We start from the raw sequence: 24,612 nt of genomic DNA on the forward strand, positions 1-24,612 counted from the left end.
AATATGCTTCGCAGGTATGGACTCCCTATAACGAAATTCATAGAAAACGTATTGAATCAATCATTCGCTTTGCCCTAAAAGGTCTTCCTTGGGGAGATCCCTATGATCTGCCTCCCTATGAACATCGTATTCTAATTCTTCACTCTCCATCAAAGGCGTGTTAATAATGACTTTTGTATTTTTTCATCAACTCTTTACCGATGAAATTGATGGACCTTATTTGCTATCTTGTGTACATTTGAATAACCGAGGCGGAACTCATCACCTGCATACATTTGATTTTATACATAATGACTTCTATATGCCTAACAATGGGGAAATGAAACTTTAAGTCGAATGATCATTTTATATAACTTAAACTGTTCATCTATAGATTTAAATTTAAATAAGTTGGGTTTAAAATCATTGTTTAGAAACAGTGCTCCACTATCGTAAACTTTCTCGTTTTATTTTTTGTTCTGTCATAGTTAAATGTTCGTACTACTTTCTGAAAATCCTGAAGTGTAAAAAAAAAAATCGGTTGACTTGGCTAAGAGTTCAATAAGAATACATCCAGAAAGACACAAACATTAGGAAACTGGATATACGATTATTCATGAAATTTTATGCTTCTAATATTGCACTAAAATTTCGTGATTATTGAAGATGAATTAAAAGGAAGGTACTTTATAAGAACTTTTCCTCAAAGGAATAGCTACGAGCTAAACATAAATTCATAGTGTATAGTTCGGTTATTCTGCTGTATTTTCCTTAAAAAGTAAGACATGCAGCAGGCAGATTTCAAAATCTAATTCTAGTTTAATCACGCGATTTAAATTGTAAACTGCATGCACAATTCAAATGTTTCCACTTTTGTATAGATATTCCCATTCAATACAAGTTTGGTATAAGCCCTGAATCTGAAATTATTTTTAAACATGCAAAGGATGGCTTACAATGTACCTTATTTTATACAAAAATTGACAAGTGTGGCATGTGAAAAATTGCAAATTGACAACTTATTTAATGTCTGCGCCATGAATAATTTAATTTCAAAATATGCAACAATTGTCATATCAATAAACGGCTGTCAAAAATGGGCGAATGTCTTTGACATCTCATTCCAAATCAAAACAAATATGTAAAACGAAAAAACGGAAAGGAAATGAATAGATATTTATTTAATTGCAAAGAGGAAGTTGCGCCATTAATAATGAAATACAATATCAGTTGTAGCAACAACTCTTTTGATAATATTTTCATTACAAATGTGCGTCCTCGGTAATTCCACCAATTCCATCTTAAAGTTCTTGAATCAATAAAGAAATAATGGTTAAGGCCTCATCTTTTACGTTGCCTTCAAGACAAATCTAAAGGTATGGAAAATTACCAGATATCGATGGCCAATATTGTAGTCTCGTTTTTTTCGTTGCTTGTGTGGCATGCTTTTTTGATATTGAAGAGTGTTTTACTTTTGTAATAGTGACGATTTCCTTCAGTTCGTTTGATTTTTCCACACAAATATTTCAAGGCAAGGCTACGAATAATAACTTATAGAACTCACCAAAACTAATAACTTAACATTTCCCCATCATCGTCAAACTTTTGTTTCAGTCCAAATTTATTCATATTATTTATACAAATGAAACATTATTCTGAAGGCTATATAAGTAAAAGAACTACATTTTTGGGTTCCTATTGCTATTAAACGAAAACGACTTCCACAAATTAACACCAAATTTTTCTCCCAAGAACACAGCAGAAGCAACTGTCAATCCCGACAAAAGACAAGTCCAAGCAAACCGCAACTGTTTAACCGTCAAAGGGAACAGAATATCCGAAGATTCGGGTTTAATCTTCATATATTTCTTCACAATTTGAGATCCCTGCATAACTGCGTCCTGTGTCCATTTTATTATTAATCCATAATCAGAAATTCTAATTATAAACTGACCTAAGACTTCTTGAAGTGGTGCATTCTGGGCCCAAATAAATGCATACAAGGCTTGATTCAAACTTGCACTTATCCACTTAAACTTTGGCCTTGAATATCTCGCGACCACACTTTGCAAAAAATTAGAAGCATCTATACCTCCACCATATGCATAGGTTGTATTTTGCACTGAATACCGCGTCTTAACCAGCTCATCTGCCGGAACAATTAAAAGGATTTTCTCAAAGCCCTTTGGGAATATTTTATGGTCAGTGAAGTTCCAATCGTATTCGGCCATCATCACAGGAAAACCATCATCGATGAGCTCTTCAATCGAGTCGTACTCCTTCACTTTTATGTATACTGTCAGAAATGATGTCAGAAACACAAGATAGAAATTCACAATGATGAAGGCAAATATTTTTTGAATGAACTGGAAACGATAGGCCCTGAAGTATTCCTGGTCCAAAGACATATTCAACATTGTTAAATACATTTGGCTAAATGAATGCCAAATGTTTGGTGGCAAACCCAGCAAAATGTTCATCAGCATGTGCATAAGGATGATGTACAAGCAAGTCAGTCCGATGCATATCCAGAGTGTCGGTGAAAATGGCCGTAAGAAGTACTCATTCGGATCTAAAAAGCCCCTCAGTGGAACTATTATCGTCCATCTGCTCAGTTTAACAGGGTAACTTAGTTGAATGCCCTCGGAGGGAATGTAAGGGTTCATAGTGACATCCATGTTACCCTTCACAACTGCGTCTATCTCCTTCATCTTTTCAAAATTATTCTTCAGAGCATCGACGAAAGTTCCATTGTACTTTTCCAGAAAGTGCGTCAACACTTGGGCAACAAAGCCTCCCACTTTTCGAACACCATGATTGTCAGTATACCAAAATGACCGAGGCAGGTCCAATTTGATAGCAGTACGTATCACGTGCCCGTTCAGGTTCATCTGTGCATTCGGGAGAGGGTTCAAATTGGTAAACCGAAGAACTGTTGAATCTGCATACGGAAAATATGCATAGAAAGTTCCATTAACAATTCCAAAAGTCCTCCTGAATTTCTTCTCCCATAGGAACGAGAAGTACCGTCGTAATCTGTCAATATCCTCTGCAATGATGGCTGCAAAATTTCGAACTCCAAGTCGGAGAATTAATTCGTGCAGGACTTCGATATCATTTGGATCCTCTCTGACAGCTTCAACCACTATCATCACGTGGCCATAGAGGCTTTTGCTGGCATTTGAAGAGATATTCGGCGAATGCGAATCAAAAATTACCACTGGAATATTAGAATGTACTTTCAAAAACAAATTCAAAAATGCACCGTCAACGCAAACGAAACAAATCGCCTCCGCAAAACTTTCCTCGTGAACTTTTTTAATGAGTTCAACTGCAGGTGAGTGAAAATATTGTTCAGAAATTCCAATAGTCAAGACGAGCGTTACGAACGTCACAGTTATAAGCTTCATTTTTGAATGTCTAATGAACTTTGTGAAAAGGAAGGAAGTTAAACTTATACACCACATGCAATCGGATGCCCATTTCGTTTGTTTGCTCTTCGTAATTATGGAGGGATGAATGGTCTTTGGGGAATTGAGAATTTCACCTACGGTTACGTATACAATAAAAAACCTGGATAGAGCACATGTTTGGATTCCATAATAAACTATCCTCGTGAGTAAACATGATATTAAACTAAAGCAAGGTAAACATTTCGATTACCTACTTTTTGATGTAGTGATGATGCCCAAGGCAATAGTTTAGCGATTATAGGCATACAGTTTTTCAAATGCTAAACGTTACAGTTTATTATCGTTCGAAAAATCAGAATGATTATTATAGACGGTGGCGAGGGCTGAGAAAAGTTCAGTTAATAATTTTGAGAAGTATTAGAGACAATTATTTTTATCATATTATTTTCATTGATTTATTGACTATTCGTAAACAGCTTTAAGGTTATAAGGACTCAGGATAAAGATTACTTTGTATATTATTAAATTATTCGCATGTAGAAATTTTGTTTAAATTACAGGTTGCAAGTAATAAAGTGTTCACACATTTATTTATTTAACATTGAATTCAGTCAGCTTCTTGTTTAGATAGTGTACAAAATAAAACTTCTTGTGGGTGGTTTTACATTATGAAAAAGAGGCTGGGATGCAACCCACACTGATAACTTCCCATCTCGTCATTTTGTAGGTTTTCGTCTAAGGTTAAAAAAGTTGTTAGTTAAATTATTCTTACAATTTTTAAAATTACCAACAATATTTTTTTTATCTTACGAACCAAAAACGCTAGAGACTTGAATTAAATTGTGTATATTAAATTGTAACGTGATATCAAAGAAGTATATTTTTTAAAAAAATTCATTTAAAATTTTGAGCAAAATTGAATTGACAGTTTTTTTTATAAAAAATAAAAATCTAAAAAACATTACTCAAAGTTGGTAAAAATTTAATATCGATTCAAATATCTTTTCAAAAACTTGAAATTTAGGCTTCAAACTTATTTTATCTTATAAGAAATATTGTTTTCAACATTTTAAAAAATTTTGAGAAAAATCGAATTGACAGTTTTTTTTACAAAAATAAAAACCTAAACAAAATGAATAAAAGTTGGTAAAAATTGATTTTCGACTCAAATATCTTTTCAAAACTTGGAAATATTGGCTTTAATTTACTTTTATCTTTCAAAAAATATTGTTGTCAAAATTCAGTAAAATTTTGCAAAAAATCGAATTGACAGTTTTTTAAAAATTAAAAACCGAAACAAAACAAAAGTTAGTGAAAAATGATTTTCGACTCAAATATCTTTTAAAAAATTGGAGATAATAGCTTCTAACTAATTTTTATGTATAAGAAATATTGTTTCAACATTAGGACACATTTTGAGAAAAATCGAAATGACAGTTTTTTTTACAAAACATAAAAACCTAAAAAAAATGCATAAAAGTTGGTAAAAATTGATTTTCGACTCAAATATCTTTTCAAAAATTTTAGATATTGGCTTTAAACTACTTTTTTCTTTCAAAAATATTGTTGTTAACATTCAGTAAAATTTTGAGAAAAATTGAATTGACAGTTTTTTTTTATAAAAAATTAAAATCTAAAAAAAACATTACTTAAAGTTCGTAAAAATTGAATATCGATTCAAATATCTTTTCAAAAACTTGAAATTTAGGCTTCAAGCTTATTTTATCTTATAAGAAATATTGTTTTCAACATTTTGAAAAATGTTGAGAAAAATCGAATTGACAGTTTTTTTACAAAAAATAAAAACCTAAAAAGAAATAATAAAAGTTGGTAAAAATTGATTTTAAACTCAAATATCTTTTCAAAACTTGTAGATATTGGCTTTAATTTACTTTTGTCTTTCAAAAAATATTGTTGTCAAAATTCAGTAAAATTTTGCAAAAAATCGAATTAACAATTTTTTAAAAATTAAAAACCGAAAAAAAATTAACAAAAGTTAGTAAAAAATGATTTTCGATTTAAATATCTTTTTAAAAATTTGATATAATAGCTTCTTACTAATTTTTACTTATAAGAAGTATAGTTTCAATATTAGGACAAATTTTGAGAAAAAACGTAATGACAGTTTCTTTTACTAAATATAAAAACCTAAAAAAAATGTATAAAAGTTGGTAAAAATTAATTTTCGACTCAAATATCTTTTCAAAAATTGTAGATATTGGCTTTAAACTACTTAAACTTTCAAAAAAATTGTTGTTAACATTCAGTAAAATTTTGAAAAAAATCGAATTGACAGTTTTTGTACAAACAATTAAAAACCCGAAAAAAAATTTAACAAAAGTTGGTAAAAATTGGTTTTCGACTCAAATATCTTTACAAAGATTTGAAATATTGGCTTCAAACTAATTTTATCTTATAAGAAATGTTGTTTTCAACATTCGATAATATTATGAAAAAATCGAATTGACAGTTTTTTTTACAAAAAATACTTTCGACTTCAAAAAATAAAAATAATGGCTTCAAACTTATTTTGTTTCACAGAAAATATTGTTTTCGATATTCAGTAATTTTTATATAAAAACCCAACAAAATTCCATAATAATTAGCGTGGGAAACATGATGTACGCGCAAACAGGGTACCTAACAGTGTGCTTGTTGCTATGAATAATCACATACGATCCTTCCCCTTAAAAGAATCACACTACAGCTGCAAGAATATTCTGTATTTGGAGGCATCACTGAATATCAAGATAATGCGTGAACTCTTCTGCACCAAGTTTCCTGGACACACCGATGTCGTGAAGTACGATTTTTATAGGAAGCACTTCCATACTAATTTCTAGTACATATTGACGTCTGTTCAACATGCGAGGTACTAAGCACAAAAATGAATAGTGCAGGACTAAGCGATACTGCTAAACGTGAGGCCACCGCAGAAAAAATGATTCATCTGAGACGGGCAAAAAAGTTTTACAATAAACAACAAGAGGTGCTGGCTTTATGTGGTGAAAGAGAAGATGTTGGAGCTATTGTTTTAGACTATATGCAGAACATGCCTTTGCCGAAGAAACAGGTGCAAGAAATGTTTTATTTGCAAAAACTGTGGCTTTATGTATTTTGCGTCCATGATATGAAGAAGAACACTGCGGACTTTTATACGTACCATGAAGGCATAGCAAAGCAAGGACCTGATCACGTTTGCAGTCTGCTATGGAAGAGTGTTCAAAATCTTGATCCTGCTATATAAGAACTACATGTATTTACTGTAACGTACATTTCGTCTAATGATATACTGGATTTCAAAAACACTTGGCCAAATTTTTACAAGAAAACCATAGCAAATCATTAAAGGATTCCATGTTTATGATTTTTAAATACAGACATCTGACCTACAGCTCAACATATAGGGGCGTCGAAACTTCGGAATGGATCGACGGTCTTATAAAACACTAGTTTTTGCTCCAAAAACGCCTAGCCACTCCTGCCTTTCCAACTACAATGGCTTATGAAAATAAAATTCCCATAAACCGTAAAAAGATGGAAGATGTCCGCAAAACCATATCGTATATACAGAAGACGACAAGAAGGAGTTCTACCTAATTATATTAACATCGCCAACCACAGCTTCTGAAGGTGATGAAGAAGAAGAAGAATACAACTTTTTTTTTAGTATATTTTTGTATGTGATCTTGCTTATGTATACCACTTTTTTTTAATTACATAATCTCTACTATTACTTAAATATTTTGTTATCATTTAAAACTTCATTTTCAATTAATTATGTATTTATTTCATTAAAATTTGAGTTTTATTTGAAATTTTAAACCGTAAGTTGCAAGAATGGAATAAGTCCAACGTTTTGAAATCAAGGGGGATCCAGACTTTTCATCACGGGGGGGCGGGTCACACACTTAGATGAGTTTTTACTCTTCACTTAAAAATGTTCTTTAATGTTTTGTAAAGGAGGCTAACAAAATTTAAATAACATAATGTGTACGAGTATATTAACCTAACCTTTACACATTTTAATTGCTAAAATGTTAACTTTAGTTATCAAATTACTTTAAAACACTGTTATTCAGAAAAGTATGGTCTAACTATTTAATGTGTATGACTCCCTACATATGAATGCATTCCCAGAATCCAAAAGTTTTCTAAATATGCCATATTTAAGAGCTGAAATACAATAGTTTAGGTTTTTTTGCTGCATTTCACGCAGAAATGTAAGAAATTATTTTGAAACTTAGCTTTTTTTCAAAAAATAAAATATACGTCTCTTGTATCCATTTCTATTTATGCTAGGAACGCTAAAAAATTCAAAAATCCAGAAAGTGGGAGAGGATATGATATGAAGAAATGTGGGGAGTTTTTGACGAAGTTTTTCGAACTCTATTTTCGGGAGTCTATTATTACGATCGCTATCAATCTGCTTACTCGTATTTTGATCTTAAAGAAATCAACAAAACTTGAACATTTTAGAAAGAAAAATGTTTGGTTCTTGAATTTAAGTAAATAGGTGATTTTGAGTACCTACATAATTTCTCTAAAAAATTAAATTAAAACAAATTAAGTTCCGAAAAAACGTTTGTGTGGCACTCACAAATTACACGTCTCAGACTTTCTTTTCACTCCAAATCTCAAGAGATTTAAAGATTGTATAACAATAGATATGTCCCGTTTATTGTGTTTTTCAATTAGCCATTAGTTTAACAAAAGTGTCACTTTTGCTGTTTTTGGGACATTTATATTATTGAAATTCGTGTTTAAATATTAGTTCCAGAGCATCCAAAGCAAATTCACTTCAAAAGTAGATTTATTTAATTTTTTAAAATGTTTTAAGATCTTTTGTATTCAACAAAAAACCAATTTTAAAATAAATAAAATGCTCGACTTGCTAATTTCTTCCAAAAAGTCTGTTTACAAATATTTCCTATAGGTATTTTAAGATTTAAAAATGTACCTGCAAAATAAGTTTTTCTCAAAAATTTAAATGCCATTTTATTTTTCAAAAATTTAGATTAACTAATTTTTTTTCGAAAATCATTTCAAATTTCAAATTTTTGTCTTAAAAATAGTTTTGGTAAGCACTAAATAAAGAGCTTATACATGTACATTTTACATTCCTCAATTAAAATTAATAATTCTCTTAAAATAAAAAAAAAATGTTTGATCATAAAAAATCATCATCAATTTGATCATTTGATCATCAAAAGGAGCTTGAACACAATGTGAAGATTATTGAAATCGGTTAATTAGTTCTTGGGAAAATTTAAAAACAAAATAAAGATTTTTGAGAGGTTCCCTTCTGGAGTAATACCAAAATATATTTTCTTGTAGAAAGAAGCCAAATTAAGAACACAAAATTTAGAGAAAGTTTTAGAAAATCAATTGTTTTAACCAAAAAATTTGTATGGGGACTGCTGTTATTTTTTTCGTATTAATAAAATTAAAAAAACGCCTTACGCTAACCGGCTGAAAACCTTAATTTCAATCAACACAATTGTTTGGACGGAATCGGGGTACCCACTTTTTTCGACTTCTTTATACACTTACTTATTCCTCATATGACCCCACCCCCCTGGATCATCAGTTGGTCAAAAGTTGATGAATTACGCTGCGTTTTTGGAAAAGGCTCAATTTCCGATTCATATTATGTTCTTGGTCCAGTCCTTAGTTAAAAGTAGTACTTTTAGTAACAAAGTTTAAGGAAGTAAAATACAAATTAATGTTGTTTTGATATACAAAAAATAAATAATTTATAATATAATGGGGGTCATATCCACTAACGCAATACGATTAGTTTTGAATTGAAGGGAATTAATACGAAAAAGCAAACAAATTATCTTCCAGGGGGGGTCATGACCTTTATGACCCCCCCCACCAATGGGTACGCCATTGTTTGAAATCGTTATTCCTGGCTACTAGAACCGGATACAAACATAATGTTTATCTCATTCCACTCAAATCCACGTGATCTTCATTTTATCTAGTGGTATTGCATCTACAAAATGTAAAATCTAGACTCTATTTAGTTTTTTACGTTTTCCCAACACTTTGCGAAATGGACTTTTTCCCTTCTCACAACTGACGATTGAATTGAAATGGTGCATCACAAGTACAAAAGTGGCAAAATAAACCCAAACCCACACAACAAAAGTGTTTTATTTTATTTAATTAAATTTGTTTACGTTAATACACATTTATTTTTATGCATTATTTTTTTAAATTTTTTTTATTGTTTCATAATGTAAAAAATATAACACCTTAATAAATATTAAAAAGAGAAGCTTTCCAATTCTAGTATATTGAGAATAATTGAATTAGTCAAATGGTGTATGAGTAATATTGTTTCAATCTTAACAAACCCAAATACTTCGTAATTAAACTTCTATATTGTTAATAAGTATAGTTACGTTTGAGTTGAAATACGTTATTGTTATTATTAGAGAATAATTCATCTGAATTCAGAGCAGGTTCATTAAAAGTCAACAAGTCTTGTTATTCTGAAGCAGTAAAGTAGTGGGAGGTAAACATGAATTTATGAATGGTAAATTTAAATTTCAAAAATTATGCAAACATAATATCTAAGCCCATAATTGAATTAGATTAACATAGGAGAAGACAACATAATATTTATTCAATTATTGAAATTTGAACTACCAAGAAAAAATTAGTTTTCTTTAAGTTAAGAATGATTTGCATGTTTTGTGCATTATTGTTTATTGCCTTTATGAAATTTATTCAAAACAAAACCAAAGTTCAATGATCTAAGCTTAGAAATTGAAGAACTTCGACAATCTAAAAGGCAATATACTTAAATCAAATTTGAATATTTGTAACATCTATTAACTTGGATGAAATAGAGTTGTAAGTTACAATTTGCTACTTTTCGGTGAAAGCCATTTTAAGTTCAAAAGTTCTTGTTAACTTTTAGTTTACGTTGCGTTAAAAAAAATAATTGCCGATCTGTCAATTCAAAACCGTGAAAATATATTATTGTGATTTAAAGAATTAACGACAAAGGAATATTTGTTATTTTAGTCTTAGAAAAGTTCCTTCAAATATACAATGTTTCACCATTTTTGAATTAATTTTAAATTTAAGTAACATCACTTCTGCGTTGGAGGAAAAGTTATTTTGGACCATTCTTAATTAAAAACTCAAATTTGATGAAATGAGGACTACGCCACTTCTGCTCTCAATGCCTAGTTTAATATATTTAAAAATAAAAAAATAATTTTGTCAAAGAAATACTTAAATGTTAGCAACATTCTTTTTCCGTTTTATCTTGTAAGACAGATACTAGAAAAGGGATGTCAATCGGTTTTGAAGAGACAAATTCATATACAAAAAAATAATGTTTTTTAATCTCAAAACCAACCTCGGTAGGACAATATCAATAAACAAACATTTGAAAATGATAATTTTTGTTTTTATTTGTACTTAACCTTGAAAAAAAACCTAAAATCAGTATCTTAGCAGAAGATTTAAAAAGTAGCTAATTGGAGTTGAAACAAGCTATTCCATTTTGAATTAAAAATTAGAAACTCAGTTTCAAAAATCATTTGTAAGCTTTGAAGTTTTCACCCCACAAACAAATCCAACAGTTTTGAAACTTGAGTTAGTTACTTTATCATCTCCAACGATGCCACTCACTATTGACATGATTTCATTTGTAATTGGAAATGGAGTATGATTTGGAACCAATTTGACAGCTTTGCAATGTCTGTATTATCTCTAATTTTCCGTGCCTTCCCAAAATCTTCATGTTCCTCACTATAAGAAAAACGAACGCCAGTGAATTCTTCGAGTGATGAAAAAATTTCATGAGTTGCAGTCAGCCCTAGAACCCATTGGGTGAGTACACTATCAGTGATTCCACGCCCTGTTGTCAAGCCACCCACACTCTTCACTTCACGCATTAGAGTTTGTTCAATCGTCTGGTCGGACCACACAACTGTTCAAATTCAGTCAGTTCTTCCCATAGTAAAGTAACCCTCTTGCACAAAGTTTTTAAAATCATCTGGGGTCATCACAAAGGCACTTGATTTGGCGTACGAGAAGTGTCCGGTGGAATAGAAATATGGAATCATATTCATATTAAACAACTAAAACCATAAAGGTGCTGTTGGTCCTTTAGTTTGCTATGATTTGTTTTTAGTTTCTCAATAAGATGGATCAAATGAGGGTTTTGTTTTAATGCACATAACGAAGGAGACCCATCAAGAAAATTTTTCATAAGTTTTTGGATTACCTCTAATTCATGTTGGCTTATGTCTACTTGTTTCATTTTTACATTACCTAAAGATGTCTGTATTAGTATTAAAACAGGAACTGTTCTAGCGAAAGCTTTTCCTTGCAGCATCTTTTAAACAGAAACCAGGGCGTATATAGTACTCATTAACTCTTGCAGGCCACTTACACTTATCAGAAAACCTATTCGAACAATATAGGATATTAATAGGTGAAATCCACGCAATCTGACTACGCATTTTGATAGACGGATAGACAGATGAAGCTGCGGCAACGATTTCCTTACTTTATATTTAAAGGTGCTAGTCAAATGTTACCACCAAATTTGCACCACAAACTGCTAGCATAGTGCAATGCATTGTAAAGTGTATTATAGTCGGAAGATGGAGAGTTTATGAACGGAGGAGGAATGATTTTAGTTTTATCATAAACAAGCCTGTTGGTATTGAGTGCATGTAGCCTTTCCATCCTGGAACGTCGTAACTGATAATAAACTTTGATGTCAACCAAGGAGTGTCATTTGGTTTTGGCTACTAACAAATAAAAAATCACCAGGTTGTGATAGAAATGCCATTGAAAGCCTTCATAAAACTCCAATATATAATAAATGCATGCCTTAAGCACCGGTATGTCCCGCACCATTGGAAAATTGCTGAAGAATTGTCATACCAAAGCAAGGTAAGCCACCTACAGAAGTGACGGCTTACAGACCAATATAGCTTATACCAATTATGGCAAAAGTTTTTGAAAAACTGCTTCTGAAGAGATTTAGCAAAATCATAAAAGAAAGAAGGTTAATCCCAAACCATCAGTTTGGCTTTAGAAATAAACATTCCACGATAGACCAAGTTCATAGAATATCGGATGTAATAGAAAAAGCATTAGAAGATAAACAAGTATATTCAGCTATTTTCTTAGATGTTGCTCAAGCTTTTGACAAGGTTTGGCATGAGGGACTTGAGTACAAACTGCAAAGGGATCTTCCCAGGCAGTACTTTGAAATATTAAAGTCGTATATCTCAGACCGATTGTTTAAAATAAGGTACGATCAATAATACTCGGAATTGAAGAAAATAGAAGCTGGTGTACCACAAGGAAGTGTCCTAGGTCCTACCCTGTATTTACTATACACAAGAAATATTCCAGTTGATAATCACACCATAATGGCTACTTTTGCAGATGATACCGCAATTTTGGTAACCGACAAATGTGTCTCTATGGCAGCAGTAAAACTATAAAATGTCGTCGACACAGTGAGAGCTTGGACCAAAAAATCAAACTCAATGAAACAAAATCTTCACATATAAACTTTACAAATAAAAAGATAAACAATATTCCAATAATCATTAATAATCAAGCTGTACCTTACGCCAATACGGCCAAATATCTGGAATGACTTTGGATGCAAAGCTTAAGTGGAAAGAGCACATCAAAAAGAAAAGAGAAGAACTAAACTTGAAATATTTAGAAAGATGTACTGGTTTCTTGGTAACAACTCTGATTTATCAATCCAAAACAAAATAATGCTGTATAATCAAGTACTAAAGCCTGTTGGGACCTATGGAATCCAATTATGGGGCTGTACAAAGAAAACAAATACCGAAATCATCAAAAAAAAAGTCCTTCGTGGAATAGTTAATGCACCTTGGTACATAAGAAATACCGATCTACATCGTGACTTACAAATAGAAATGGTTACAGAAGTTGTTAAAATATACGCTGTATCGCACAACCAAAGACTGCAAAGTCATACTAATTCTGAAATGGAGTCCGTCTTGAATATAAGAAACCATATTCGGAGATTAAGAAGAACCAAGCCTAATGAGCTTATGTTCTAAAAAAATATGGGAAAGTATTAAAAGTTTAAACTTCCCCCAAAGTGATTGTACAAAATTAAGAAAGAAAAATCTGAAGTCGATTCTTCAAGATTGGTCCTGATGAAGAGGTGGTTTTAGTGGTTAAAATTCCCACACTACTTGGTGTCGAATACTGCCAAGTTTTTTTAAGATTTCCTCCTGTCAAAAAAAAAAAATATTTGGTTTTGGCTGTAACATAAAACCTAAATTTTTAATCCGCCCTTTGTTTTTTAAAATGTTTCCAAGTGAAGTACTCCAAATTATCCAAATTAATTTAGCACAAGGTAGTTTTTCAGCTTTTGCCTTTGTGTATCGGTTTCTTTTCCTATGGAAGGCTTGTAGGTACAAAATCGTCATCAACGTGTTTGAAAAAATCATGACATGTTTTCCATAAATGCCTTAAAGTTATTTTATAAACTAAAACAAGTACAAACAAATTAATATCATATTTCTTTAGAAAATTTAATAAGCTTTAATATTGTAGAAGATTATTTTTTTGATACGACAAAAAGTTTTCAAGATAAACCCAAAAAAACGGGATGTTTCTCTTCACTGCAACAAGATTCAAACCGAAGAAAAAAGCTCACTTGTTCATTTTTGTAACGCTTATATTGATTAACATACACATTTGTTAGTAACAAGGTCCACAGAAAAGTTATTTGCGAAATAGATTTCAAACCCCATGAATCTGAATAATATGTATGATATCTTGAACATTTTCAATTATCCTTTTAATTTTTTGACTAATACAGTTTAAAGGGCTTGTAGTGCATACACCCTTATTTCCCATCTCGAAAAAAAGCGATATTTGTGTAGGTATGGTTCATATTTAGTTAAAATGTGTTATGTACAATTTTTTAAAGTAATTAAGGCTTTTTTTCAATTCGAGATTGCCTATATTTCCCAGAAACTCAACAAATTTATTTGAATACAAATTTACTCGTATATCGTTAATTTGAATAAACGAAAACTATACTTAAAAATTGATTTGAATCTAATATAACTATATAAAAATGCGTTTACGCCACAGTGTCCTTTTTCTATTTGCCATCCGATTCATTTGAAACTCTTGAATTACTTTAATCAATTTCATTATAATTCACTTCAAATTACTCTTTCAAATCTTTTTCTAAAGAATTCTTATTTATATGAATTTTGTGATCTTGAAATTCTGAGAAGAATCCAGTTTTGTTAAGAAATTAATTTTTGTAGAAAATGTTTGTATCAACAGTGCTCCACGGTTGCATAGCAAAGAAAATTAATTTAAGTGAATGTGGATGTGGATGTGGAAAATTGGCAATTTTGTAATTCCGATTTATAGAGTTGAAAATTTTGAAAATTCTTTACTATTCGAGGTTTCATGAATCGAGATTAAATCTAACTATAAAAACTATACAGAAAACTATACAGACCAAAATCAAAACTGCAGTTAATTCCTAAGGTTTTCAAAGATGTAGTAAAAAACAAATTTTATAATCTTATTCACAATAACATCTCAGTTTCTTAAAAGGTAGATTTACTTCTACAAATTTATCAATTATTTTCAAAATTTTGTCTATCACAGATGGAAATGCGTTATCAAGTCGACACTATTTTTGAAAGATTTTCAAAGGTTTTCGACCGCGTTCAAAATAGTGTTCTCTTAAAAAAAACTAGAGATATATAAATTTCACTCTCAGCACATAATGTGGATAGAGAGCTATTTAGTAATGCCTTGTCTAAGGAAATAATACCTTTTTTTGGTGTTCATCAAGGTAGTCACCTTGGGCCACTTCTTTTTATCATTTTTAGTAACGACTTACCATTACATCTTACTTTTTCTAAATGTCTTCTATTTGCTGGCGATTTGGAAATTTTCAGTTCCATAGATTAACTTAACGATGCAAAAAAAGTTCAAATTGATTTAAATAATTTAGTTAAATGGTGTAATATCAATATGCTATATTTTAACAATAAAAAATGAAGCGTTGTGTTGTGACATTTTCTAGAAATCACAGTCCATTATATTATAGTTATAAACTTGAAAACGATATAATCTTCTATACTAAAATGAATATCTCAAATTACATAGACCATGCGATCTCAAAAGCAAACTCTATGCTAGGGTTTGTTTTTCGAAATTCAAAAGATTTCTAAGACCCCTATACATTAAAAACTCTTTATTCTAATCTCGTCCAATCACATTTAGAATATTGTACTGTCAAATGGAGCAGGGTTGTTGCGGATGTACAAATTTGACATCCGCGGAGGCGGATGCGGATTTTTTAAGACTCATATCCGCGGATGCAGATGCGGATTTAAGAATGCATTACATAAAAACAATCCGTTAATAAAGGAAAATTGTATTGATTATCTTTGCGTTTAATAATTAAATTTAAAATTTTGTGAGTTATATTTAATAAAAAGCAAGATTGCAGCCTTCTCAGACTGTAATCTGTTTCTTAGTGGATCGTATATTAATTCAGCTCCGCTAAATAGTTGTTCGCTGGGAACACTGGCTGGTGGAAGTGAGCCTTTTAAAGTCTGTTTGATGGACTTTCCACCAATCAAGTGGATTATTATCCAATTCTAGTCTTTTTTTATTTCGGTAACCTTCGTCTTCAGTTGATGAATCTAGCATCATTTCCATATCGCTCCTGAAGCAAGCCTCTGTTTTATGTTTATAATAATATATCATACCTGCATTTTCTTTCTTTTTTTTTTTAAAGATTTTCATTGTTAGCGCTCTCAAATAAAACAAACTCTTCTGGGAGCTTTGATTTCAAGTGGTTTTTCAACGAAAAGGTCATGCGTCCTTTTCGTGAGTATGTTTTATACGACATATTTTGGATTCGGACTTGTCAGGATCATATTTATTTAAATTAAAATAGATCCAGATGCTGCTTTTTTTTGGTGGTGGCATTTATGTTCTGCATTTGTATCACTTTTTCATTTAATATATAAAAATAAACTGTGTCCTCTGGCCACTCAGCAAGAGCTTTTATATTCTCAAATCTGTGACCATTGCATATGACTTGTTGTTTTTGTCGTCGCCTGCTTGGGACCGAGATTTTTAAATTTTAAATTTTTACTAAGGGTGAAAGTGTCGATATTATTGATCATGGTATAGTATGAAATGCTGTTGTTATTTTTCGAATTTGAAAAAAAAGCGTTAAAAAACATCAGAATCCACAACAAACTCCGCATCAGTTTATGCGGATTCGGATGCTGATGTTGGAATTAATGCGAATAATCCGTAATTGCGGATGCGGATGCGAATATTCGAAAAATCCCTAATATGGAGCCCTTTACCGCGTCTAGCATTTGTCGTTTAGAAAAAGTTTAAAAAAGGTTCACAAAGTTTGCCTTACGAAAAATACTTGCATATTCAAATGTTCCATCTTATGAGACTAGGTGTATTTTATTTGATCTAAAACCTCTTACTCAGAAAAAAAAATTAAACGCAATACTTCTTGCTTTTGATGTCTTGAATTTTAATATTGACTTCTTCTAGAAACTACCTATGCTAAGAATAATCCTATCACAAGAGCTTGATTTTTATATTAGTAGAAATGTTTTGAAACATATTGGATTTTTATAAAAAGAAAACTACTAAATATCGAAAACAATATTTTCTGGGAAAAAAAATTGACGATAATATTTTAAATTTTTGAAAAGCTTTTTGAGTCGAAAGTAAATTTTTACCAAGTTTTATCATATTTTTTGTTGGGTTTCGATTGTTCTTAAAGTATAACGTTGGCAACAATACTTCTTAAAAGATGAACGTAGTTTGAAGCCAATATCTCAAAGTCTTGAAAAGATATTTGGGTCGAAAATCAATTTTTACCAACTAATTAGTTTTTTTGTTTAGCTTTTTATTTTTTGTAAAAAAACCGTCAATTCGATTTTTCTCAAAATTTGCCCAAATGTTTTTAAACATATTTCTTATGAGAGTTGGAAGCCATAATCTGAAATTGTTGTAAAGATATTTGATTTGAAAATCAATGTTTACCAACTTTGAGTAATGTTTTATTTTTTATAAATCGATTTTTCGCAAAATTTTACCAGATGTTAAAAACTTTTTTTTTCGTTGCACAACATTATTTTGGTAATGACATTTTTTTAAATTAGTAAAAGTTTTGAAATGAAACATTTTTTTTTCAGTTTTTTTGAATTATAAAAAAAACCGTTAATTGGATTTTTTTTTTTCAAAAAATATACTTGTTTGACATCACGTTACAATATTTTATATAAAATTTAACTCAAGTCTCTAGCGTCATTGGTTCGTGAGATATTAAGGGTTAACTAGTTCACCTTTTTTTTAAATTGCTATGGTAAAAAAACAACCCACGCAAGTTTCTGGAGAGCCCTTTCTGCATATTTCTGCATTATTATCTGTATATTAAAATGTATTTGAGGTATTTGAGCTATGGACGCTACGTACACACGCACGCACATCTAGGGACCTTGAAGCGTCGAGAAATGTCTAAATGTTTAATTTGACAAATCGGACCCATTGCAACAATTTCCTATAGAAAGTTAATAAATAAAATTGGGGAACAAAATACAAGTGTCAAATAACTAACATTTAATTTACAAACTAATTTATATTTTAGTATTCAAAAATTATAATAAATACGAGTTTGTTAGAATCAATTCTTCAACAAAATCAAATAAACACTAGCAATCAGTGAAACAATTTTGAACAATTTACTATACATTAATTTCCTATGAAGCAGTCAAATCACAAATATTATCCCAATTTCATATAAGCATCTATTCATAAAGAAATCCTGAATCATCTTCTTGATTACTATAATTCACCTTCAAATAATCCTTTTGACACGGGATACAATATTCCCTGATGGTAAAAATATACCAACAAAAACCCAATCATCATCTTTCACCCTCGTTCATGCGATATTCTTGACCCTTTACTGAGTGAGTGAGCTTACGGAAAGGTCAAAGATCAAAAATATTGTATTCGTGTGGTTTTTCATATTGTGTTTCTTATACACAGAAGTACAAACAACAAACATAGAATCAACCCGAACATCATGCTTGATAAAATATTCAAAAAATAAATAAAGTTTCTTTAACAATCATTCAGTAGAAATTCACCCATATGGATCAAAATAAAAGTAAATAAACTTAAACATCTTCTCAGAACTTAAATCCCTTTAATCGTAACTTTCATATACGTAAGTTTTTGACAACAGGAACCTGCCAACTCCAAGCAGCAAGTATACTATTTTCTAAACCCTCGAACTGCAATAAAAACAAAGAAAAGGTTTTCTGAAATTGCACAAAATAAAAATAAACAAAACTTAACCCCTCTATAACACTATATAACCAACCAACCCTCTAAATAACTTTTTATATATGGTACGAGTTTATGCAAGTCTCGGTTGAATGTCAAGTTCAAACTCAACTCTATTGAGTAAAATAGAAAAGAAATATTTATATTCAACATCACGTGTCTACTAAAACTATCTACTGACTTTTAGACTATTTTCTACACAAAACATACCTCTTTAGCTGCTTTTCGTCATTCCCTCGGAAGGTCGGTAGGTAGAATGTTTTGTGTTAACCTGAACAGCCTCCTCTTAACCACCAAGGACGAATTCTCCTTGAGAACCAAATTAAAATTCAACACGTACTCACTAAACTTGAGTTACTCAAGTAGGCATACTCGTACGTCGGATATAGGTATAGAAACCACACAGAAAAAATCAAAAATAAACACTAAACTTTTTTGGCAATCAAATGAAAGTTACACAAAATCAACCAATAATTCGTTTGGCACACACAATTTAACTCACGAATCACGCTAATACCTAAAAGATACAATTTATCTGTAAAAAAGATACTCAAACAACCAAATAAAGGTCTACCCACGGCTTGTGTTTGGAATTCGTAGACAATCTTCCGGAATTAATCTACCGAATAAATTGTAACGAAAAATCAAAAAATAATCTTAGTTCTGAAAAATATACACTTATTCGAAAGTACTCGTATCTGAAACTGAAAGTAAACTGCCGAAGTCCTTACGACCGACGATGAGACGAGCTTACAACCCAATGACTACGATCGGGAATGTTATCTGAATGAATGGCAATCTCGAGGTGTATTTCGCACGAGGCGCTCACACTTTCCCCGAAATACCAACAAAAAAAAAAACGAAACGAAAAACTTCACAACGAGCAGCGAAATTGTAGAAAGATAAAAAAAAGCAGTAAAAGATACAAAAATACTCTCAGATATTCAGATTCAGAACTACGCGAAATCCAAGCGACGACGACGCATTAAACACAAACAAAACCATCCGAATTTTATTTTGCATGGAAAGCACCTCTGGAATTTACGACGATTCGATTAAAACGTGTTAGCTAGCGTCTGAGAACGTACTGTCGTGGGTCGCCAACATTCGTCGGAATCAAAGTACTGGACCGGCTTTAAAGCTGCTGATGATGGTGGTGACGATTCGTTTGAGGCTCGGGGTACTTTTTTGTTTTTGTTTTGTTTGCTGATTCAAGTTGCTGCCGACGATGGGGATGAAGAGAGTGGGGGTTAGAGGGTGAATAAATCACAAGGGAAAAAATATGATTGTACTATTATAGCGTTTAATTGGATAATCGCAGGCGAATTCATTTAATATACTCGTATACGAGTATTTGAAAAAAGAGCTTATTTATCCATGTGCTCCAAGTGGTCACAGCTTATTTTATACAAACAAAAAAGAAGCAAAAACTGAACCTACTTCTCAATACCGTTTAAAGCCAGGGGGTTGTTTTTATTTTTTGAAAATAAACAAATTAAATTTAACCCGGAAGCGCGGCCAGAACAATAAAATTCATATAACAAATGCACTCGAGTCGGTGACCTGACGTTCGGTCGCTCGACGACGGACGTTGGCGTGTAAAATGAACCAAAACTGAACGCAAACTGGAGAATTTGCTTGGCTTGAGATGACTTTTATCCTTGTTGTGCAGCATCAGTCTCCGCGTCCGCATAGACAATTTTGTTGGTGGGGTTGGTTAGGGCCATTTTGCGAGAGAGCACAAATCTGAAGGATGTACGGCGCGCCATGATGCCTGATGCGCAGGTACAAACAATTGAAGAATTCCTTTGGTGAAAAAGGTGTATTTTTGGGAGGGAGGGGTGGTGGGTTTTGTAGGAATGAGGAGGATGTAGAGAATTTCTCAGACACACACACTAGACTGAAAGGGAGCAGTGTTACCAGATTCAATCATAGTTATCATGGTTGTTTAAACTTCAAAGAGCAGCATCGTAGTGGGATTGGTCTTGGCTCTCAAGGAAGGAATGGGTTCAATGTGCTTTGCATTGGGTTTGTTGTATTTTGGGATGGAGTTTCCACTGCAATAATAACCTTCTTTTCCGGTCGAATGGGCTTACATTAGGAATGGTGAAATTCACAAGTATACAAAATGTCAGAGTTATATTTTTCAAGTTATTAATTCTGGGAATGAAGAGTGGTTACGTCTACAACTTATTAATGTTGAATTGAAGTTTTTGTATATCAGGTTGTGCTTATCATAACAAATATAAATGTTAATAAAGATTTTTCAATATTATTTAAATTCACTTTTGAAAAATTCAATAGAACAAATGGAAAGTATTCGTTTTATTTGCTTTTCAATAAGGGGTTTTATTTTAATATTAAACATATTTTTGGGAAATAATTAGATGTTTATATCATGGTAAAGTTAAAACGGCCAAAATTGCTATCCAAAATGTATAACATCTTATTATTAGTAAACAAAATGAAAGGTTAAACCATAATGTTTTCTATAAGGCTAAACTAAACAAATAACAATATATTATAGAAAGAAAGAACTTTTTTTATACTTAAAAGTAACATCGATACATCTATGATAAAATTCAACTTTTTTTGTAAAAATTAAATTTTATTTGTTTTCAGGCCTTTCGATATGTATGTACATAGATATAATATGTTAAAAATTTAAACAACTACCTTAACGGTCGCGTCATTTCCATGATTACGAATGGGGAATTTGAATCTATATAGTCATAAATAATTATTATGACTGCAGTTTGTTTGGATTCAGGTGAACCAAGTCTTAAAAAAAAGTACCTCCCTCATGGATATTTATTTAATTTTCTTAGTAAATTTAATGTAAATGTATGAGTATTGTGCGAATTCTATGTGGGCAATGAAATCAAAATAAAATTTCATAATAGAGAAATTGCAAGAAATTCATCAGGGCATAAAGGTTTAATAAGATGCTTAAGGCAGATTGAGATCAGAACTTAGCAATAATTAAAACCCAGAAATGGTTTTAGTTTGAATAATGGACACAAAACTTGTATGTTATGATATTTACGTATTTAATTTGTATATAATTTTTAACTTATTAGCTTATAATGTTGCTGGGCTTAGTAACAAATTATTATTTGTAGATTTTTTCAATTTTGTAAAAAAACATGATATTTTTTTTTCTGTTCGAAAAATTTATAACAAGTGAAAAATTTGAACAATACTCTAAATATTTCTCTGGATTTGAATTGCGTTGGGTATCAGCAGTACAGTTAACTAAATTTGGAACAGCTAGTGGTGGACTTTTATAGGGTTTTAAAAAAGAAAAAATTAACGCTGTTTTTGTAGATGTCAACAACATACCTTGGGTTAAAATACTATGCACAAACTTAACTTTTTATGTGTTACCCACGTACCTTAATTGTAATAATTGGGAAAATAACTTTTTTGCGTTAGAAGACGTTTTATAGGAGACGTTAACGCCCGAATAGGTTCAAACCAAATTATTCCAGCAAATTTCCATCTGAATTCAATACCTTCTGAGTTTCTTGAAACCCGATCGTCTAAAGATAAAACAATTAACAAAAATGGACGTCTATTTTTAGATTTAAGCCAAACAACGGTTGCTCCAATCATGATAGTAATGGGGAGTTTACTTTTATAGGGGGAGCGGGAAAATCAGTGATTGACCTTTGTGCTGCATCAGCGGGATGGAGAAATCGTATTTTGTCTTTTAAAGTTGAGTCACAGATTTTCTCTGATCACATGCCCTTGGTTGTCCAATTTACACTAAATAAAATCCCAAACTCAAATTACTCAGAAATCACCCTAGCACCCACAATTATTTGGAAAGAAAGTAAAAAAGAAAACTACCAAACAAAAATTTTGCATGAACTTCAGAAACTAACTAATACTTCTTTAATTTCCGATACAAGTTCAAGACTAGACTCTATTTGTAAATGTATAAAAGTTGCTACCAATATAAGAAACAACAGAAAAAATTGTCAACTTCAAACAAAAATGGTTTGATAAAGACTGTTTGAATGCAAGAAATAATTCCTTCGAACTTTTAAAAAATCAAGAAAACAAAATTTAAATGAAACAGCCACCACACAGTATATTTCAGCAAATAAAGCTTGCAAGGATTTGTGCAGATCAAAACGCCAGGAATATTATACCTACATTAGTAGCACGCGAACTTTCAATGATCAAAGATAGTAAAAGTTTCTGGAATTATATAAAAGAATTGAAAGGATCTAAGCTTATTTGCGGAACAAACTTGAAAGCAAGTTGTCTAGCTGATTATTTCAAAAATTTACTCAATCCTGATCCAATCTCGAATCATTTTTCTTTTGCGGAACCTTTAATTTTAGATAAACTCTCGATTGTCAAATTTCAATAACAAAGCTCCAGGTCCGGATAGATTAAGCAATGAGTTTTACAAAAATGCGCCTGTTGATTTTTATATGAAATTCTTCACCTTTTTAATAATATTTTCAATACCGGAAAGGTTCCACAAGCTTTTCAAGATTCTCTGGTCTATCCAATTTTTAAAAAAGGCGATGTTAACTAGCAAATAATTATAGAGGGATATCGTTTATGAATTCTATTGCGAAGCTATTTGCATCTGTACTCCTTAGTCGCATCAACATTTGGTTAGCAAATAATGAAGTGCTTAGTGAATGCCAATCAGGTTTTCGTAAAGGCTATTCCACAGTTGATAACATTTTTACATTAAACTCAATTTCGCAGTATTTCCTTCGGCAAAATAGAAGTTTGTACATATTTTCCGTGGACTTTAAAGCTGCTTTCGATTCGATAGACCGACAAGCATTATTTTATAAGCTATCACAAAAAGGACTGTCGACGAAACTTCTTTTGGTCCTGAAAGATATTTACAAAAATACTTGCTCAGCGGTTTGGGATGGGAAAGATATGTCTGAATGGTTTGAGACTACATCTGGTGTCAAACAAGGTTGTCTTTTAAGTGCAGTTCTCTTTGCTATATTCATTGATGATATTTCAATGTTTCTACCCGCTGGAATAAGTTTTGCAGGTCTAAACGTCAAGGTACTCATGTACGCAGATGACATTGTACTTTTAGCAGAATCGCCTCAAAGTTTACAACTTATGATAAATAAGATAGTTGATTTTTGCAGAGTCTGGAAATCAACGGTAAATCTAGTTTTAGTTTTAGTTTTACTTTATTTCATCAATTAGAGAATTTTTATCTCTTACAGACTTATTAAATACAAATATAATATTCACATGTTTGTAGGTGGGTATATAATATATACAATAAATAGATTAAAAATTCTTATGTATTATACAATAAATAAATAAATAACTTAACAGTGAAACCACGCATAGGTATTACAAGATAAATAATAAGTTAATAATAGAACATAACAGCATAAAAACATAATTCGAAAACATCTTTAAACAAATTTAAATTTGGCTAAGAATAATAGATTTAAAAGCATCTCTTGTACAATTTTACATAAAATCAATTCTTTCGCATAATGCATTAGCTTCTCTGATGCAATGGGTGATAGGCTCATTGCGCCCATAGTTTCTCTGATGGAATGGTTCATAAATCAAAAATCTTTCGCGCGTAACTCTTGAGGGAGTATTTCCCTCATAGAACAAATCTATAAGCGGAGGACATTTTATGTGCCTAGTTATTATATAGCTGACGAACATTATCGAAAAATATTTCCGCCGAGTTTCTAGAGATTTCATTCCAAATAATAAGCATCTGGTTTCGTAGGAAGGTCTTATAATCCTCAATCTCAATTTAAAAAAAGCATATCTTGTAAAGTTTCTTTAAATA

General features: G+C 31.3%; 2 protein-coding genes across 6 annotated transcripts in view; both read right to left on the bottom strand.

Annotated features, from left to right (window-relative positions):
• The window catches only part of LOC129949467 (feline leukemia virus subgroup C receptor-related protein 2), a 162,859-nt gene extending 142,461 nt beyond the window's left edge, over positions 1–20,398 (bottom strand). Inside the window, exons 1-2 of one of the 5 annotated variants that reach the window (XM_056060950.1) lie at positions 20,241–20,398; positions 19,011–19,317 (exon numbers count right to left, since the gene is read on the bottom strand). The gene's annotated coding sequence lies outside the window, so the exon portion shown is untranslated. Of the gene's footprint in view, positions 1–19,010; positions 20,110–20,240 lie in introns of those variants that run through there. The other 4 variants (XM_056060949.1, XM_056060948.1, XM_056060947.1 and 1 more) reach the window with 4 other exon arrangements.
• Positions 1,659–3,389, bottom strand: LOC129950496 (uncharacterized). The gene has a single exon (XM_056062433.1). The coding sequence runs from the start codon at positions 3,387–3,389 to the stop codon at positions 1,659–1,661; it is 1,731 nt and encodes a 576-aa protein (XP_055918408.1).
• Positions 20,399–24,612: the final 4,214 nt, after the last annotated feature.

Source organism: Eupeodes corollae, chromosome 3, assembly GCF_945859685.1.
Source record: "Eupeodes corollae chromosome 3, idEupCoro1.1, whole genome shotgun sequence".
In the NCBI taxonomy this organism is placed as follows: domain Eukaryota; kingdom Metazoa; phylum Arthropoda; class Insecta; order Diptera; family Syrphidae; genus Eupeodes; species Eupeodes corollae.

Coding starts and splice junctions, on each gene's coding strand:
- LOC129950496 (XM_056062433.1), bottom strand. CDS start 3,389: ATGAAGCTTATAACTGTGACGTTCGTAACGCTCGTCTTGACTATTGGA.